Source organism: Eucyclogobius newberryi, unplaced genomic scaffold (genome assembly GCF_026437365.1).
Source record: "Eucyclogobius newberryi isolate DKJ021-1_F unplaced genomic scaffold, fEucNew1.0.hap1 SCAF_22, whole genome shotgun sequence".
In the NCBI taxonomy this organism is placed as follows: Eukaryota; Metazoa; Chordata; class Actinopteri; order Gobiiformes; family Gobiidae; genus Eucyclogobius; species Eucyclogobius newberryi.
Genome location: NW_027315857.1, coordinates 21,922,507 through 21,942,821, shown reverse-complemented (window position 1 = coordinate 21,942,821; position 20,315 = coordinate 21,922,507). Strand labels below are relative to the sequence as shown.

General features: G+C 41.5%; 2 protein-coding genes across 2 annotated transcripts; both read right to left on the bottom strand.

The window, feature by feature from the left end:
* Positions 1-2,417: 2,417 nt before the first annotated feature.
* LOC140371534 (butyrophilin subfamily 3 member A3-like) lies at positions 2,418-13,482 on the bottom strand. Its single transcript, XM_072458704.1, has 14 exons — positions 13,423-13,482; positions 11,108-11,144; positions 10,829-10,912; positions 8,952-9,290; positions 7,760-8,035; positions 6,534-6,647; positions 6,442-6,464; positions 5,724-5,777; positions 5,443-5,505; positions 3,738-3,794; positions 3,497-3,607; positions 3,255-3,359; positions 2,979-3,095; positions 2,418-2,895 (listed from the first exon to the last, which is right to left on the bottom strand). The coding sequence occupies exons 1-14, from the start codon at positions 13,480-13,482 to the stop codon at positions 2,851-2,853; spliced, it is 1,485 nt and encodes a 494-aa protein (XP_072314805.1). The 3' UTR covers positions 2,418-2,850.
* Positions 12,543-18,721, bottom strand: LOC140371993 (butyrophilin subfamily 3 member A2-like). Its single transcript, XM_072459230.1, has 5 exons — positions 18,662-18,721; positions 15,511-15,852; positions 15,150-15,428; positions 14,810-14,920; positions 12,543-14,370 (listed from the first exon to the last, which is right to left on the bottom strand). Exons 1-5 carry the CDS (start codon positions 18,714-18,716, stop codon positions 13,709-13,711), a joined length of 1,449 nt encoding a protein of 482 aa, XP_072315331.1. The 5' UTR covers positions 18,717-18,721; the 3' UTR covers positions 12,543-13,708.
* Between the last annotated feature and the right edge of the window lie 1,594 nt (positions 18,722-20,315).

Sequence of the window (20,315 nt, the reverse complement as noted above, 5' to 3'; positions counted from 1 at the left end):
TGTTTTTAATTGTAATCTCATTACAAGTCTGTACTTTAAGATTTCCTTTGAATTACATTTTGACTCCCCATTCATTTTTTTAGCAGACCCATTTCTTGAACGACAGGTCCTCATTTTACCGCATATTTGATTTTCTAGAATGGCTTTAAATTGGTTGTAACAACGACGCGGAAACTAATAATATATATATATATAGTCCCTTTAATTTAATTAGTATCATTCCTGTCCAGATTAACTTTCTAAGTTTTCCTTATTTTTAAGTAATTTCTTACATATGTTCTATTGACTTCTCTTTCAACTTAATTTACAACATTTTATATCAGTTCTTAGTTACAGAGTGTGGTTGGAATTCAAGGAGAATGACTCATGAACCGCGGTGTATTTCCTACGTGGCAAGCTTCTAGGTCAAACCTATTGTCTGATCCAGCCACGTACTGGGCGCTCTATCCCAGAAATACAGAACATTTTAGACTCCTAATTCTTTCCACCTAAAGCCTTAATGAGATGTTCTCTCATTCTACTTCAACAAATGACAAGTTTGTGTTAACACCATTTGGTTCAATCTGCTGCTTCAAAAGAGTTCACTCCAATCACACTTAAATTCACACATACACAACTGGCAGTTTGAATATTTTGTTGTATCTCAGGTCTCTTCTCTTCTTTTTTGAACCTTCATTTTCAATTCAATGGTATTTTGCATGCTTAATTTTTTTCTTTTCCCAATGTTTTAAGCATTTAATAGCAGTTTTTCCATGTTTGGCATGCATATATTTTGCATCTCCCTCCAATCCTTTGCCTAATTTTAAACATAAAAAACGGTTACAATATCCCATTTCAATGTTCTACATTTATTTATTTTCTCTCCCGTCCGAATTTTGTTCCTCTCTGTAGACTAGGTAACACGGTTTTGGCTTTTACCGGAAATTTTAGAGGACACTGACTTTATTGGCGCTGAAGGACCATGTAAAATGTCAGAGTTAAGCACAAAACATTCCAAAAAACAAGAACGACACAGGAGGCAGTTATTTTACTCGTGCGAGGAGAAATGTTGAGGAGGTCTCAGTCCTGTCTTTGCCCCAATGGCAGTTACTGAAACAGAGCGCTCAGGGTGTGGCTCCTGAAACAGAGCGCTCAGGGCGTGGCTCCTGAAACAGAGCGCTCAGGGCGTGGCTCCTGAAACAGAGCGTTCAGGGCGTGGCTCCTGAAACAGAGCGCTCAGGGCGTGGCTCCTGAAACAGAGCGTTCAGGGCGTGGCTCCTGAAACAGAGCGTTCAGGGGGTGGCTTCTGAAACAGAGTGTTCAAGATGGCTCCTGAAACAGTGTTCAGGCCGTGGCTCTGAAACAGTGTTCAGGGCGTGGCTCCTGAAACAGTGTTCAGGGCGTGGCTCCTGTAATAGTGTTTGGGGCGTGGCTCCTGTAATAGTGTTTGGGGCGTGGCTCCTGAAACAGAGCGTTCAGGGCGTGGCTCCTGAAACAGAGCGTTCAGGGCGTGGCTCCTGAAACAGAGTGTTCAAGGCGTGGCTCCTGAAACAGTGTTCAGGGGGTGGCTCCTGACACAGTGCTCAGGGCGTGGCTCCCGACACAGTGTTCAGGGCGTGGCTCCTGTAATAGTGTTTGGGGGTTTGGCTCCTGAAATAGTGTTCGGGGCATGGCTCCTGAAACAGAGCGTTCAGGGCGTGGCTCCTGAAACAGTGTTCAAGGCGTGGCTCCTGAAACAGTGTTCAGGGCGTGGCTCCTGAAACAGTGCTCAGGGTGTCGCTCCTGAAACAGTGTTCAGGCGGTGGCTCCTGACACAGTGTTCAGGGCCTGGCTCCTGACACAGTGTTCAGGGCCTGGCTCCTGACACAGTGTTCAGGGCCTGGCTCCTGACACAGTGTTCAGGGCCTGGCTCCTGACACAGTGTTCAGGGGGTGGCTCCTGACACAGTGCTCAGGGCGTGGCTCCTGACACAGTGTTCAGGGCCTGGCTCCTGACACAGTGTTCAGGCGGTGGCTCCTGACACAGTGTTCAGGGCGTGGCTCCTGACACAGTGTTCAGGGCCTGGCTCCTGACACAGTGTTCAGGGCGTGGCTCCTGACACAGTGTTCAGGCGGTGGCTCCTGACACAGTGTTCAGGGCCTGGCTCCTGACACAGTGTTCAGGGCCTGGCTCCTGACACAGTGTTCAGGCGGTGGCTCCTGACACAGTGTTCAGGGCGTGGCTCCTGACACAGTGTTCAGGCGGTGGCTCCTGACACAGTGTTCAGGGCCTGGCTCCTGACACAGTGTTCAGGGCCTGGCTCCTGACACAGTGTTCAGGGGGTGGCTCCTGACACAGTGCTCAGGGCCTGGCTCCTGACACAGTGTTCAGGGCCTGGCTCCTGACACAGTGTTCAGGGCCTGGCTACTGGCACAGTGTTCAGGGCCTGGCTCCTGACACAGTGTTCAGGGCCTGGCTCCTGACACAGTGTTCAGGGCGTGGCTCCTGACACAGTGTTCAGGGCCTGGCTCCTGACACAGTGTTCAGGGCCTGGCTCCTGACACAGTGTTCAGGGCGTGGCTCCTGACACAGTGTTCAGGCTGTGGCTCCGGTCCTGCATTATACTGGAGCTGAGTCTCTGCAGCTGCTGGTGAACATAGACTCCATACTTCGTTGTGGACGCCTGATCAGCCCATTTCACAATCTGAGAAAGTGCATTTTTGTTCTTCACCGACACTTTTCCAAACCAAGATGCAGAAGGCTAAGATGGACTCAATGAAAGCAGAAGAAAACAAAGACACACCAAACGTTCACTTCTTGCACACGGCCTCACAGTTTGCATCAAAGTTAAAAACTCCAGAATTCACCGACAAATCACTGCCAGGTGTAAGTCTAAGTTTGCAACAGCGACATCCGTTCATATATTCTGTCCTTCAACTGAAAAAACAACACATAAAGTCATTTTATTATCACTTAGTTTGTGTTTTATGTTGTGAGGACAAAGTGAACAGTGAACCCACCTCTTTGTCTTTGTCGTAGAGAGAAACAACAGCTTTTTCTCCAAAGTTCCATGGATCCTGCTCCTTCCATTCCTTATTATATGTATCTTCTTTCTCTAGACGACCTTTAGCCCAGATCTGCAGAGGAATTTACAAATAGGTTACGAAATACAGTATTTTATGGCATATCATCATGAATATGTACATGATTTTCCAGTTTATTGTACGTTATTTGAAATCGTGAATCCTATATAATTTCCTGTCCATGTTAAATATAAAAGTCAGAAAAACTCTCACAGTCAAGTCATAATTTTCCCTCAGTGTTCTGCGACTCTCAAATGTGTAGATCAGAGTTTTATCATCGATCGCGATTTGGACGCTCCAGTCTTGAAGATTTTGAGCCTAAAATGTAAAAATAGAATAAACTTTACATGAACAGACTTTGTTTTCCTCAGAAAAGTGAAAACAGAAGTAAATATTCTGTCATTATTTTAAATGTAGGAGATTATTGTTTAAATAAAGTGTATTTAATGATTCACCTCTGTAGATTGATTTTTCAGACTGAAACTCGTGCCAAACTTGCTGAAACTGTTTATGATTACAGGAGATTTACACTCTGAGATTTCCCTCTGACGCTTCAGTTCTTGGATCTGAGAAAGACAGAAAGAAAACATATTTGTCCCTCTCAATGTAGGATGTTTGGGGTAAACTGTAGTAAAATGACAATACAAAATCTGAAGTAAATAAACATAATAAAGTACATAAAATAAATATTCTCACCTCTTCTAAAAGCTTCAACTCTTTTTGGAGTTTGTGGAGATCAGTCGGTGAATTCTCCTTTTTAAAGACAAAAACATAGAGTAATTCAGGACATTGTCAGAGCAGACGTTGTCACATACAAGACGGTCTGTTAATAGTTGTCACGATTATTATCAGTCTCTAACATTTAGAGAAACTATTATTTTCCTGCTTATACTTTCTCGTCTTGTTCAGATCGTCTCTATTGTCATTAATAAACATTTGATATTTTAATATAATAATAAACCTTTCAATGTTATGCTTACTGCCTTCACACACACACACACACACGAACAAACACACACGAACAAACACACACGAACAAACACACACACACACAAACACACACACACAAACAAACACACACAGACACATACACAAACACACACAGACACAAACACAAATACACTCTACACACACACACACACAAACAAACAAACAAACAAACACAAAAAGACACACACACAAACAAACAAACAAACACAAACAAACAAACAAACAAACAAACAAACACACACACACAAACACACACAGACACAAACACACACAGCAGATATATTATGGCTCTGTCTGCTTCCTGTTCACAACATGACCATATTAGGATTGGACAGAGAAAAAGCATCTCCGTGGAAAGTCCTGAGAGGCTGGTCCTGAGAAGATCCACCCTTCATGAATATTCATATTCTTTGTCTTGTGTGTGTTAGGGAAAAGTTCTAAGCAGAGCGCCTGATGGATCATGTGAGGGATAATCTCGCGCTGTTTTATTTGTATTAGTCTGTAATGTCAGGGAATAAATTAGCTTTCCCCCGCCCCCCGGCTCCGGCCCCGCCCCCCGGCCGGCGCCGTACCGCGTTTCCACAAAGGAGGAACTCATGAAACTGCGGAGAACAGTCGTCTTACCCGGAGATCGTCACGTTATCCCGTCGCAGTACTGACCTAACCTAATACTGATGTGCAATTCTGTCGTATGTGCAATTACTGTGAAATTCATGTGCAATCTATGTGCTGTCGTGACACATATTCATGTGCAATTACTGTCACATGCAATGGTATTTATTTATTTATTTGTCTATGGGAGTTTTTATTTATTTATAGGAGATCTTCTACTGAAAGTGTTTTTCAGACTTCCTATAAGTGATCTGTTCTTCTGTATCTACCTCTGTATCTACCTGCGTTGCACCAATGAAATTTCCCCATGTGGGACAATAAAGGAATATCTTATCTTATCTTATCTTAGCTTGATCTACACGACCACGTCCTGCCTTGTTTTCAGTTATAATGAATCCAACACCTCCAAAGTGCAAGTCTTCACTTACTGCCCCCTGCTCTACGGGAAGTGAAGCTGAATACTGTACTGACACTAACACGTATTTAGTTTGTTTTCTCATATAATTTGAGTAAAATGTGCCTTTTTACTCATAAAAATCTGCATTTGTATCAGTGATCAGCTGCTCTGGATTCAGATCTCTGTCACTCAAAGATCTGATGTAACCATGTGCTCATTTCATAGACGGATTATGGTAAAGGTAAAATACAAATCCTTATTCATTTCAATGTAAAGAAACTTGCGACAAACTGAGTTTACCAATACAATTATAAAAATGCACATCATTATTTATGATGATTTTAATTTACATTGTACATTGCACCAGTTGTGTCAACACTGAAGGCAGTAATAATTACTCACCAGTTCATTCTTTAAGCTTTCATTCTCCTGTTCAAGTGATGCAATCTGTTTGGTCAATGAACCCTGTAAAAACAAACAGCATTGAAATCGTATTTTTGAAAAAAACGCATTGGATTAACAAAGAAGTATTCTGTTAATCCAATGCAATTACACAGCAACCAAAACAGACCACAAAAAGATGACAAACAGCCGATAATGTACATAATTATGCATAGTAATGCCAACTTACATTGTACATTGCACCAGTTGTGTCAACGCTGAAGGCAGTAATAATTACTCACCAGTTCATTCTTTAAGCTTTCATTCTCCTGTTCACGTGATGCATTTGGTGTGATCTGTGTAGAAAGAAACAGCATTGAAATAGTCACGGTATTGAAAAAAGTGTTGTATTTGCCCAATGCAATTATACAGCCGACAAACAGAAGACAAACAGACGACAAACAGGCGACAAACTGACGACAAACTGACGACAAACTGAGGACAAACAGCAGACAAGCAGACAACAAGCAGACGACAAACAGACAACAAACAGTCAACACACAGACAACAAACTAACAACAAACAGTCAACACACAGACGACAAACAGTGGACAAACAGCAGACAAACAGACGACACACATGCGACACACAGATGACAAACAGAAAGCAAACAGCCGACAAACCGACAAACACTGAAAACAAACAGATGACAAACAGACGACAAACAAACAACAAACAGTCAACAAACAGACAACAAACAGACGACAAACAGATGACAAACAGACAACAAAAAGACAAAAAACAAAACACAAACAGACAACAAACAGCCTGTATGTAAAGAAACACATCCTTCAATGCGTCTGGGTTAAACATGTTGGCCCTCAGAAACAGAGACATTCAAACTCTGGTCCAACTCGGGAGTCGAACCTGTGGCTTTCTTGTGCAAGTCACTCATCCACCGTGCAGCCATGCTGTGGCTGTAGTACGTACCTTTTTAAACCACTAAGGACACATGCTTACCATTAAAGCTCCTTCCTTGGTCTCTGTAAAATAAGCACATTCACTTTAACAACAGACATATTCAGCAGTACAACAAAATTATATTAACTTACGTTTCTGTTTAGTTATGAAAAAGAGAATCAAAAATATTATAGCGACTCCAGCAAAAACAACCAGTCCAACTGTTAAACCCACGACAACTGGAAAAACGCCAATCAAAGTATCTGCTACAGAACAGAGAGAAATGTTTTATTATAAAAACGTAAAACAAAGTTCCATCATGATGTTTGTGCGAGGATGAGACAAAACAGAAGTAGTAAAAGGAGAGAGCATTAAAAACATAAACTAATGCCTAATATTATTACATTCTTAATTGTGTGAGGACATTTGCATCCTCGTAAGGCTGAGCAAAATAATATGTCTGTTTGCCGTAACCCGATCGACCCGGTATGGAACTAGCCGATTGAAAAAAATATATCAGCATTTTGTCAATATGACGCAAAATTATTTTATTTTTCTAATATTTCGGTGACTCACCGACCGTTCTTTCCAAAAGCGCTGTGTGAAATAATGTTATAGCGCTGGTAAACTTATCTTTCATCCCAAGGGACAAATAACGCATTGTATGACGCACATACGTTAACATATTCGGTCATAACATATGCTTCTGTATTAAACAGACCAAGCAGGAGAAAACCTGTATTTCCTTTTAGTGGATGGTTTGGCTCTGTCAGCGCCTCTGCCCTGGCCATCGCTCATGTCGTTCTATGTCATAGTGTGGCTTCATGTAAAATTTGACCTGCGCTTTGCATTCTGGGAGGGAAACAGCCCAGCAGCGTCATCACAATAAACATGGCGGTGCCCGTGTCCTCCGCATGTTCCCCCCGCTCGCCTTCGCTACCAAAATAAAGGATAACGGCGTACAAAAGGTCGATTGAAATATCTTAAAATTGGGAGATTTAGTCTCCGATCGGGTTGATCGAGACGTTTTCTGTCATTGACTGTTGAAGCCTGACCCCTGGACTGTTGAAGCCTGAACCCTGGTGGTCACTCCGAGTCAAAAAATCTGGACGATTGGACCTTTTTTTTTGCCTTCAAAGTAAAAAAAAAGAATTTACCTACCGACCGACCCACTTGAAAAATGTTCGGTTGGGTTACAGCAAACATACAATTTCTTTGGGGCAGCCTAACCCCTTCTCAAGAGAGGTGGATTGTACTGTGTTATTACACGTTACATAATAACACTGTTATAACAGTCTTTTTGAAGTAGTGGTGCTTGAGAACAGTTTTTGTCTCCTCTAGCGACGTCATTGCTCATGCTCGTGCCTTCTGCTCTCACCTGACACCTGCACACTGCTCTGCTCTGTGAGGTTGGTAGCGCTCTGGGTCACGATGCAGCTGAAGATGCCGCTCTGCTCCACAGTCACTCTGCTGCTGACGTTGTAGAGTCCATCAGAGAGAGACACAGTGTGCTCCACAGACAGAAGCCTCCCCTCAGAGTCGAGCCACCACAGCTCAGGCTCCGGGAACCAGCCTCCAGAGACACACTGCAGCACCACCGCTGCCCTCCACTGGGCCACTGCTGCTACTGACACCACCACTGACGAGGAGGAACCTGGGAACACACAGCAGCAGGTAAAAGGTTCATGTCTAAAGGTTATATAAGGCCCAAAATAATACCGTGGGTTCATAAAGCGCCTTTCAAGACACACAATGCTCTTTACTGTGTATTATTCATTCAGTCCACACTCAAGGGAGCTACAGACGACTACTGCAGATCCAAAGGTGCCAATCAGCACCAATGGCCACGACTAATGCACACACCATAAATGCTGGGTGGGTCAAAAAACATGAGCAAAGTAACTCTAGAGCAGTAGTTCTCCATCTTTTAAGTACCATCTAAGAAACAATTTGGCTCTCCAAGATCCAGGGCCACTGCAAGCGTTTTGGGTGCACTAAGTAGAAATGCTCAGTGGTGCCCCCATGACCCCTTTGAACATGTTAAAAATACAACTATAATAAATATAATTTTTAATATACTGTGTTTCATTTTGCATTTTGCTTAAATCACAACCCTAAGGGGGGTCTGGGGGTCATAAAATGTCCTGTAATCTGGTGCATTTTAGGTGTAATATTAAACTTGTACAGTGGAGCTGCCGGTGCACATTTGCAGCTTGATTTGGAGACAGAGCGCTAACACTCGAGTCCTAGAGTTAGTTTAGTAACTAGAGACAAAGTAGGCCTTCTTTATGCTCCCTGTTTAATTGGAAAAGGAACGGTGCAACTGCTGCACAAATAAACCATTCTGTCATTCAAGCCAAACTGCCTGATCAGGTTGTTGCCCTTCAGAGCACCTGATGCTCTACGGCGTGTAGAGTCTACGCACTGCATGTTCTGGAGGCGGCGAGTACCACTGCATCAAAATCAGGTTGTGGGATTATTTCACGTCTAAATTGGGCCTAAACCAGGTCTAAAATGTAAAACAGCTTCTACTTTTGTACATGTTTATTGTTGGGTCTGTAATGACTCACCAATAATTAGTTTGACTGAGGTTTCTTCTCCTTCTGCTGGGATGAAGCACCTGTAAACGCCACTGTCCTTTGGTTTTACATTGGTCAGTTTCAGTGAAATGTTTCCATGTTTCAGTTCGTCTTTGAACAGAAATACTCTGTTGACAAACTGTGTGTGTTTTAGGCCTGAAAGCTCCTCATGTGATCGCCAGACAAAAATGAATCGGGGATTCAGGTCTGGTCGGGTCCACTCCAAAGTTAAAACTGCTGCGTCTCTGGGAGGTCGGAAAAAACATGGCAAAATGACGTCATCACCGACACTGGCGACTATCGGCCGAGACGAGCCAATCAGAGCCTGTCCTGGAAAACACAAGAGAGAAGATGGGTTTGCAAGTTTCTAAAATGATCAAAAGGTCATGCTGCTTTCCACTCATCTTCGGAGGTCAGAACTCGGACCTCAGAGAAAAGGGTTGTCAACCGAGCACCACCAGGTGGTGAGTTGGCTGGAGGAGGAGGTAGGCCCAAACACATTGTGAGGGTCGGCTGGAAATGTCCTCAACTCCCACTTCCGGGAGAGCTTCTCCCAGATCCCGAGGAAGACCGGGTACATTGAGTTTAAGAGGGCTATATTCTCGACCTCCTTTGCCGACCTGTTCACAAGGTCTCAGGTACTGCAGGTGCAACTCCTGAACTCGGTGGTGGACACCAGAAGTAAGGGATTCTGTCTGTCTGTGGAACTTCTAAGACAGTTGACAGCTGCCAGCAAGCCTATCACGCTGGTCAAACGGACTCAAATGCTACACTGAATGGAGTGAACTCAAAAGACAAAATGTAGCAGACTTCTTTAAACAGAGGCAACAGGAGGCGTGAATGTCTGTGTTGACAGTTCGACAATCAAGCAGAGACGGACGGGAGAGAGGGAGCATATACGCTCCCATGGCCTACGAGGGAATGAAGCGAGAGAGGGAGCATATATACCCCCCATGGCCTACGAGGGAATGAAGCGAGAGAGGGAGCATACCCTCCCATAGACTAACGAGGGAATGAAGCGAGAGAGGGAGCATATATACCCTCCCATGGCCTACGAGGGAATGAAGGGAGAGAGGGAGCATATATACCCTCCCATAGACTAACGAGGGAATGAAGGAAGAGAGGGAGCATACCCTCCCATAGACTAACAAGGGAATGAAGGGAGAGAGGGAGCATATATACCCTCCCATAGACCAACGAGGGAATGAAGGAAGAGAGGGAGCATTTACCCTCCCATAGACTAACGAGGGAACGAAGGGAGAGAGGGAGCATGTATACCCTCCCAAGGGTAGCTGCAGAGAACGGGAAAACAGGGCATGGAGCAAAACTCGAACAGGAGCTGAACCAGGGAAAACAGAAACACAGGATCATGACAAAGCCAAACACACTGCGACTCGTTCAGTCGGAGAGGCAAAACCCCAGGTCTAAAAGGAGTTCTGGGGGGACATGGAGGAGGACTATCGCTCGGTCTCAAAGAAATTCTGGTAAACTGCTCGACGCCTCAGGAAGGGGAAGCAGTCTTTCACCTCAACTGGGGATGTTGTCGAACAGTGGAAGGAATACTTTAGATTTCCTCAATTCCGCCATCATGTCTTGAGACTGAGGACTCTGAGGACTCATCCATCACTCAAGTTGAAGTGGCTGAGGTTGTTGGCCAGCTCCTTGGTGACAGGGCTCCCAGGGTGGATCAAATTCAACCTGAGTATCTTACGTCTCTGGATGTTGTAGGACTGACACGTCTCTGCAACATCGTGTGGCAATCAGGAAGAAGTGTCTGGGATGAGGGAAGTCTGGGAGTCCCTGCTCAGACTGCTGCCCCGGAAAAGCAGAAAAAGATGGATGTTTTATCTACATATTTTTGCGCTTACCTCTACAGTCCTGTATTTGAAGAAGACACCAGAGAACCAGAAGAACACAGAGAGTTTTGAGAGAGTTTTTCATCTTCATCAAATCTAGAAAAGAGAAAGAAAATAAAACAGCCATTTCCAACAGCTCCTTCAGTTAGATTCACTTACAGCTCATGTGGACTATTAACTATTTCAAACTAGTCATAATAAAAGCATGCTAAACGTTTGAAACAGTGTGTATTTTTAACTGTTTTCATACATTTCAGGCCATGATGTTTATTAGTTCAGAAAAGCTCTTACCTCTATTGGGGGATTGTGATGGCAGAAGTTTGAAACGCTGCAGCAACACAGTTTTAAAAGGAACATACTTTCACTTTCTCCTCCTCTCCCCTCTGCTAAATTTAGTTTGACATTTGATACAGAAGCCAGATAAAAATAAACTTGTGCACAACATTCAGAGCAACTGATGTGTTACTTTACATTTAACTTAACTGAAAAAGAACATGTGACTTCTGCAGGTTTCACACCGCACATTGTTTTATTTTTACCTTTAACTTGGGAAAGATTATATTATTACATTTTTAAGTAAAAAATAATGCAATAATCTTAGGATACTGTAAGTCACTTAAACTTTTGGATCACATGCATGTTTCTTGTAGTCTGATTTACAATGTGTAATTCAGGTTTTTCTTTGGATTTATCAGAATTTGTCCAGTATTTCATGTTTTGTTTACCTGTAGAGTAAATACAAATATAATCAGATTAAATATTAAGGTATGTTACAGTATGCTCTATCATTAACAAATTGAAAAGAAAAAATGTCAAAGTTTCAATTTGGGTGTTAAAAGTGTCAATTTTCCCAGTTCTTAAAAACATTGAATTACAGTAATGAATGTTTAGAAGACACTGGTATTGCCACATATGATTCTTGGCTGGAGTTAGTTTGAAAGTTTAGTGTTTTAAAAGAATAGAAAGCTTCAGGGCCAGACATGTTTCTAGAGCGTTGTGCTTAGACCAATTCAAACAACAGGTGGCAGTGTCGCTCAAAGTTTAGCCAAACAACAGACCAGGCTGGGTACTTCTAAACGTGCATAGAAATGTACACTTTTTTATTGTTTATAATCACGACAGGATATTTTTTCTGCAAAGGAGTTTTTTAATATTGCACAAAAAGTGTAATTTGTTCCTTTAATTTTTAAAATTTTATTGACAATCAAAACAAGTTTAAAAAAAAATACATATTAGTCAAATAAATTCACTTTTTTTCCTGTAACATAACAGATATAATACTTGCACATTAGACTGACAACATGAGAAAACTGTTCAGTAAAATCATTAAGTTTGTCAAGTTTTAGATACTGTGCAAAAATATTTTTAAAAATATTCAGCAGCGTGACATTTCACAGGTTAGACTTGGTTAGACTTGGTTAGACTTCACAGATAAGACAAGATAATGCAGTAAATCAATTTGTCGTGTCATAATGTAATCGTAAAATAATGGTAATAATTTTAGAATCAAAAATATATGATTTAAGGCGAGACGAGACGCTGCAGGTGAATCGGAAAAACAACTTAAATTTAACTATATCCATTGTAAACTTCTCTGTAGTTTACTCAAATAAATATAAGAAAAAAACATTTATTACAAGTTTTTCATCATGTAAAGTTTTTGTATTGAACCATTTAAAGGCATTTAAAAAAAAAAAAAAAGGTCAAAATTGCACATACTTCGGGACATTTAAATCTGGAAAATGGACGGAGCCAAGTTTAATTTTTTTGATTTCCTTTTGTTGAAAAAAAACACAGAGGGGATTTTGGATATCTTTGGATTTTGAGCAAACTAAATTTGACTGAAAATTTGAAGGGAAAAAAAGGGGAAAAAAATCTAATTGTTGTTTTAAATTTAATTTAAAACATCAATCAGGCTTAGCATTTTTAGATATGAACAAATCCTTCTGTGCGTCTAATGAGAAGGATATTGTAAAGTTTTGTGTGTGTAGAAGCTAATCAATGATCTTTATGTCGCCACAGGAGGAAAATGCATTTTAAGAAAACAGTCTTTAAAGTTAAAATATCCCAGAGAAATCCTTAGATACAAGCGGATTAAATGAAATAATAAAAAATGTTGACAATGTTGTTGTTTTGACATGAATTACTTGAAAATGATTAGTTTTGCTTGTAGTGTCTCGCCCTAAAATTTGGTCTTTACTTCCAGAGCAAAAACGTTACATGCTTGTTTTTTGTTTTTTACTGGTGATCTGTGAAACATTGTGAATTAAATTGAATTAAATATTTCCCAGTTGGATAATCGTGTTTCTAATGGCAACAATCGCGACACTAAAACTCATATTGTTGACCATCGTGAGCAGAATCCCAAGTTTTAACACGCAAATTGACAAAATTGCGAATGCTGTCGGTTATTTGACTCAAGTCAGACGCAAGTGAGATTTTACTGTTATTTTTCTTCTTCTTTTTGTAGGTAAAAGCTCCTCCCTCCTCGTCTCCATGGAGCCGTTATTGCTTGGCTCGTAATGTTCTCCAGTGTAGCGTGACTTTATACCTGCCGTTCATTCAATTAAAGGCGTTTCTATTCAAATAAGAAAAATACATATAACCGCATTCTCTGTGCCCGCCTCTCCGCAGATCTGACCGAATACTTGGTCTGGCGGCGTCATTTGCTTGTCTCCGTGGAGATGGATACGTTTAATGGCAATAAACTGTGGAACGTTCAAGTCAAAGCGATACCAAAGCACGTCTCCAGACCTCAACCAGTGGCATTAAAATACTGCCCGATTATTGTCTTCAAAGATATAGGAACATTCTTTTTGTGACCATTGTCCACTGCCTCCATTTGCAAATCAAGAAACATTTATATTTTTCCAAACTGATCACATAGGATCTCTACCTCGTCCTCTGTTGACTCCAGTTTGTTCCATGTTCACTGGTCCCTGACTGAGCTCCTTCTGGCTGATCCTGAACTTTGTCCTGAACATTCTCATTTCCTTCCTCTTCCTTTCCCTTCTGTTGTGGCTCGGTTTCCAGATGTTTCTTCTCTTTTTCCATCAGCTTTGTCATGTGTTTAAGTTCTCCCTCCAAAGCCCCTTTTCTCTGCACCGTCACCAGAATCACCTCCTCTAATGTCTTCATTTGTTTTTCAAGATCTTCAATTGTTTTTTCATACTGCTTCTTTTCTTTCTCCAGGGCTTCAAGGTTCTGTTTCTTTTTTTCCCCTTGTTTCCCCATTGATAATACATTATTCATGGCACTAATCTGCCTATTCTTTTCTGCCTCTATTAAACGGTTCATATTATGAATCGCTTCCTGAGGTTTGTCCTTGAGCGTCGTTAAGAAGACTTTTGTCTCAGTCAGTTTGTGGATCACATCATTGACATAAAACAGGTCATTTTCCAGGTTTTCCTTTTGCTCTGGAACAAACTCCTTCAGGTCAAACCTCTGAGTGACTTCTTCAAACTTCAGTACATTTGTCGTCTCATCGTTCTTGATCATGATCTCTCTTTCTTCTTTTTCTCCAAGTTCAATGTTTATGATTTCAGATTTATTTCCTAGAAAAAGGGAAAAAACAGACTGAATATTATGCATCAGACTTCAAAATACTCACTGGAACATACCACCCCAACTTACATATTAATGTCAACAGCAGCATAAATAAAGAGACGAGTAATATATTGCCCAGTTTTACTTTTGTGTCACTTTTAAAGTATGTGGTGCAGAATGTATTTATTTAATTTATTCAACTATGTAAATCTTACAGTTAATTAATTTTATATTTTGAACATTCATTCATAACAAAGGATCATTAAGCAACAGATTGTATTTGTGTCCTATAATGATCCATCATAATGTAAATATAAATATGAACTTCCCATGTTCCACAGACCTGTGAGTGACTGTGCAAAACATAATTATGAGAACGTCTGAAACTTACAGTTCTTCGGCTGTTGCAGCGTCTCACAATAATGCAAAGACTAAAACTGAACTTACTGCTGGATTTAAACTTCCACACGACCAAAGCGACAGCAGCAGCAAAGACCAGCCCCAAAGCAAAGAGGATCCAGGCCAAAGAGCACGAGGGACAAGAGTCCAGGAATTCATCTGAAAGAACATGTCAGAACATGTCAACCATTCCATATTCTGACTCTGCACCGTACAACAAAGTGCACAGACTGATGGGTTCAAAGCTACAGTAAAACTAACACTTTACACATGCAAATGATCAGTGGAAACAGGAAAGTGTCTGAACTATTGTTTAAACTGCTCTAAAACATGTGTAGAATACTTTTCCTCAGAGTCTGATGGAGTCGATTCCCTGTGGCCCTCTCACCTGTGAGTCTGAGCTGAGCCTCCCTGCTCTGGCCGCTCTCCTGCTGCTTCACTCTGCAGGTCAACGTGTTCCCGAGCCTCTGCTCCACACTCAGTCTGCTGCTCACACTGAACAGCTCGTCACTCGCTCCTCTCTGAGCCTCAGTCCTGAGCAGAACCGTCCCCTCTGAGTCCAGCCACTCCAGCTCCGGCTCCGGGTACCAGCCCCTGGACTCACACCTCAGCACGGGAGACCCCGAGCGCTCTTTGGTCAGGCTCAACGAGACAGGGGCCACGGACACTGGAGACAGGAACAGTCAAAGAGCAAAGAGCGAGAGAAGGGAAGAGTTCAACTGGGAGAAAAACACACAAACAGCACTCACCGACCAGCAGAGTGACCTCTGCTCTGGTGTTCATCTGGGGGATGAAGCACTGGTACGTCCCTCCGTCGCTGGACTTCACTCGGGTCAGACTCAGGGACATGTCCCCCTTCTGCAGCCGGCTCTCGGACAGAGCTGTGCGGCCCAGGTACAGGGAGTTCTGGTCCAACATGAGGGCCACGCCGTCTCGCAGGATGTAGACATAAGGTGGAGTCAGGTCTTGCCGCGCCCACTCCACCGCCAAGTCCCTGAGGTCTTTAACGGGGTCCAACTCACAGGGCAGAGTGACATCACTGCCAACGGACGCTATGATTGGCTGAGACGGAGCGATCATTTTGTACTGACCTGAGGAAATCAAAATAAATGATGACTAGAGCAAAGTAAATGTGTTTGTGACAAGAGATTTGCCCTGTTTCTGCCGGGTGCTTGATTGACAGGCCGAGTAACCAATCAGAACTTAGCATAGGCAAGTTTGGTTGACGTTGCTACGTGTAGGGTAATTACACTCGTTTCTTGCTCACACATTTGTACCAAGATGGAATGTATATTCTCTGGGACTAGCCATTTCATCGTGGACAACACGTGTAGCACTTTAGGTAGTTAATGTTCATATTTATATTTAAAAGGGCACCATCTGAAGCTTGTTCAGCAAAACATTAACATCTACTAGTCTCATTCTCTGAAGGGGAGTACACGATTCATTGACCGACAATTATAATTCTATAAAGATCAATACAAAGGCTCTATAAACCAGGATGGTTTTGTGTGGTTTAATAAACAAAGATATAAAATCAATTAATGACACATTTGGTTACACAGGCTGTGCCTGGGCTCAACTTAGTTAGAGGAAATGCTGGTATTAAGAATTAGTTTTTGATTGGTTTTAGGGAATAATTCAAGGGAACCTGTCTTTAAATGCCACTCTGTAATCAGCCACTCTCAGGTCCAAGGAGGATGTGGAGCGAGGCCTCCCACGTCTTTGCGTTCTCAGAGTCCTTTGCGTCCTTGGAGCTGTCGGGCGCTGATGCTTGAGCAGGTTTAGCATTCGAAGAGTTTGATGAGTCCAGGGTTCGTTGAATTGTGCATTTTTTTGATAAAGATGTTCGGGTTGTTTGGTGAAAGCCGAGTTTGGGAGACAATGCAGCCTCCCTGGTGGGGGAGGGGCCCCTGCGGGGGTCCCCGACCCGGTGTGTCGTCCTGGCAGGTCACGATGGAAGAAAGAAGAGGAGGAAGCAGAGCTGAGTCTGCTCTTTTATTGACCTGAGAGGCGTGGCCTAGTGGGAGTGGCTTTAACTCTTGGTCAAACTTATTCTCAGTTTGGGCAAATTTAACTCAAACCAGCAGAAATGACATGTGACCATAATAAAATACACAACATTGTCAACAAACACACATCAATAGCAGGTGATGAGAAAGTACATTAAGTACGACATGAACTCACTTCAAACCAGTTCTTGTGGCAAACGAAACTAAAACATGATTTAGTCACAAGTTTCGATCACACATTCAGCATCAAGTCGGTTTAGATGTGAAATATAGTCATTAAGAAACGTAGTCCTGAGGAATGTCTCTTATCAGATTCAGGGGGAGGGGCTCCGGTGAAGACAGTGTCCTCTCCGTGGGGGGTCATTCCTTTACACCCAACATTACGCTTTGATTTCTGCAACTGTGTTGAGCTGTGAAAAGGTATTATCTTTCAATCGTCTTTTTGGGACATATGGGTCCCCCACATACGTGTTTGCTAAGTTTGAGTTGTTTTCATCCACATCGTGCAGAGCTTGTGGTTTTCGATTTGTGTGCGTAGTAAAAAAGTGAGTAGTGATTAAAAATGAAGGCAAATATAAACCCTGCATTTGTTCATATTGTTTATAAAGTTTTGCATGTCATGTGGGTTGTTAAATAAGGTAGTTAAGGCCGTATATTTACATCGTTTGTATTTGTAAATGCTAAGTGCCTCGAGCTAAGTGCTAACAGCATTGGTTATGACGGAGCTCAAGTGTATTTGTGCATTATATGTTGTCGTTTATTATATGTTGTCATTTTATAGATTGTATTATAAGACCAAGACCAAAAAATAAAGGCGACATCACAAAGTTTAATGATGGGAAATGTATATTGTTAATAGAGAGAAATAATATATAAATAAATCCTCTGTTTGACGTTTGTGAATATTCCTTTGGGATGTTTGGTATCAAAATATTCACCAACTCATTTTTACTCATTTTTTTATTATAAAATTGTACTTTTAAAAGTTGTTTTCAGACATACTTTTACTACTTGAGTAACACATGAAGTGTATTAAAACTAGGTCCATGCAAAGTTAGGCCTCATTCTGAGACTGGCTTTTAGGAATATGTGTGTTTCTACCAAAATGTCTATTCCACGGAATGTAAGGGGCCCACATCTGATTAACTACCGAATGGGAGATGTCTCCATTGGCTGCGAGGCCTTGAGATGCCTTGTGTACAGCTGTGTTTTCTCATGATCTCATTTCTGTAACTTCTCCCCTGGTGCTACCCAAATAAGGATACCTTTACATCTTGCTCTCTCATTGGCTAATCCGTTGGTACATGGATAGGGTCATACCTGTCAGATATTGTTTATCGGTCTTTGTGCGTCTTCAGTATATAAAGGCCAGATACGCCCAGAGACGGGGTTCGTCTTCCTGATCACCAGCGGACCCGGGGCGCTGTTTTCTGCTGTCCTGTATTTGACACTGCTTTCTCTGTAAATAAACTACCTTGAAAAGTTTGCAGAGCTTTGTCAGCGTGAATCCTTTGTCTCCACCCTACGCCCCAAACGAGCATTGATCCAGCCACCACAAAATGGCGTCACGACACACATTCACAGTGAAAGAAACAATATCAGTTTGGGATTTTGTTTGTCAAAAAAGTGACAAAAGGTTTACGTTGACAATATTGGAACATTTAGGAATTTCTTACACCGCTCCTAAGATATGATTTATTATTATTTATTATCTGTGGTCTTTCCTTTGAAATGTCCTATTTTTGTTATGTATTATTATTATTTTTCCTTCAAATTATTTCCCCAAATACTTAAAATAACAGCTTAAGGAAAAAAAATAATCAAAAAACGTGATAATCTACTATTGTTTCAGTGTTTTTGACAGACAGAATCCATGTCCTGTACTTACTCCAGCAGAAGTGAGCCTGCATGAGTGTGAAGAGGGACAAATGCAGCAGGAACATGCTGAAAATCTGAGGAAAAAACAGTCAAATCACTGAAATGAACTCATCACGTGAGCTTTTTCTCATTATAAACACATTATTAATCACTTTTCTAATGCTTTTTTGCTGCATTGATTATCATCACATGACTCGTGTTATTAGTCATTTCTGTTGTAAGTTTTTAGGGCGCGTCACTAACTCAAAACGAAACTGAAAGTAAAGCGCACAGGCTAAAAACACGATTAAAACCCGTCTTAGAACAACACACGGCATTAACGCGACTAAAACAACATCTGTCAGTAACGTATAGATGCAGTTGCCATGCCAACAGTAAATAACAGGTGACATATCATTTATTATGGCGCAAACGTGGATGAAACGCGCACGTTTGAGCCTCGCGCACTGAAGATAAAGACACGAGACAAAGGATCGTCTCAAGATTAGAAAGTCGTAAAATTACCTTTTATTGGACACGATTATATGTTCGGGTCAGAGTAAAGTTGGCACGTTTCCTGGAGCAGGACGAGCTGCGCCTCGACTCTCCCAGTTCAGACAAGTCAGATTCACAGAGTCGGACTTCCGGTGTCAATGGCTCCTAAACAATAAAGTCTTTACAGATCATTAACATGCAAACAAATTCACATTTACAGCAACTTTCATTTTTCCATATGAAGCTTTATTGGTGTTTTATTTATGAAATATGATTAAACTTGAAAATATAATCTTCAATAGCTTTTTTATTATTTAATGTAGTCATCAAATTCACAGCACTTATCAATAATGACAATATATATCTACTACAACCTTTATTTTACCCATCAGAAGCATACTACATGTTTTAATGATAAAATAGGACCCTATATCCAATAATAATACATTTATTGAAGATGAATTAGCATATTTCATCATATTTTATCATGAAAACATGTACCATGGGACCCAGGATTGACCCCAAGCAATCCTGGGTCCCCTTTTGTTCAACCTCTACATGCTGCCGTTAGGTCAGTTGATACGCAGTGAAAATGTGTCCTATCACAATGAAGCAGACGAGTCAGATCTATGTTTCACTGTCGGCAGGTGAATATGGACCAGTGGATTCACTCTGTCACTGCATCCAACAGATCAGTTTGTGGAGCAAAACAACTTTCTCCAGCTGAACTCAGACAAGACTGAAATCATCGTTTTTGTCACAGAAACAAAGAGAAAGTGTTAGCGGTCACCTCCAGAGTCTCGCTCTAAAACCAACAAATCAAGTTAGAAATCTGGGGGTAATAATGGACTCAGACTTGAACTTTAACAGCCACATCAAATCATTAACATCAGCAGATTTTTATGATCTAAAAAACATCACAAGTCAGCACTTACTTTGACACAGGAGAATCAGAAGAAACCAAATGGCAAAAGAGACGAGCTGCTTTTCCAGAGCCATAAAGAGAGAAAACCTGGGACAAAACCAGTCACAGATGCATTTGCACACGGCCAAGAACGTCTGAGTAAATCTAATCTAACTCACTCAAACTTATACTTTATCTTGTCTTAACAAACATGTTTAAAAACGTATTATTTTATCCCATTTGAACAGTAAATGATGCATGAATCCTCTCACATGAAACTTGTATA

Bases quoted from the DNA above. Each gene is read 5' to 3' on its own strand.
- LOC140371534 (XM_072458704.1), bottom strand. From the start codon at position 13,482: ATGACGCCGCCAGACCAAGTATTCGGTCAGATCTGCGGAGAGGCGGGC. The intron at 8,036-8,951 runs GTGAGTCATTAC...GTGTGTTCCCAG, and splicing joins CTCAGTCAAACTAATTATTG to GTTCCTCCTCGTCAGTGGTG. The intron at 3,360-3,496 runs GTGAATCATTAA...TTTACATTTTAG, and splicing joins TGAAAAATCAATCTACAGAG to GCTCAAAATCTTCAAGACTG.
- LOC140371993 (XM_072459230.1), bottom strand. From the start codon at position 18,716: ATGTTCCTGCTGCATTTGTCCCTCTTCACACTCATGCAGGCTCACTTC. The intron at 14,921-15,149 runs GTGAGAGGGCCA...ATGTTCTTTCAG, and splicing joins GGCTCAGCTCAGACTCACAG to ATGAATTCCTGGACTCTTGT. The intron at 14,371-14,809 runs GTAAGTTCAGTT...CCCTTTTTCTAG, and splicing joins GTGGAAGTTTAAATCCAGCA to GAAATAAATCTGAAATCATA.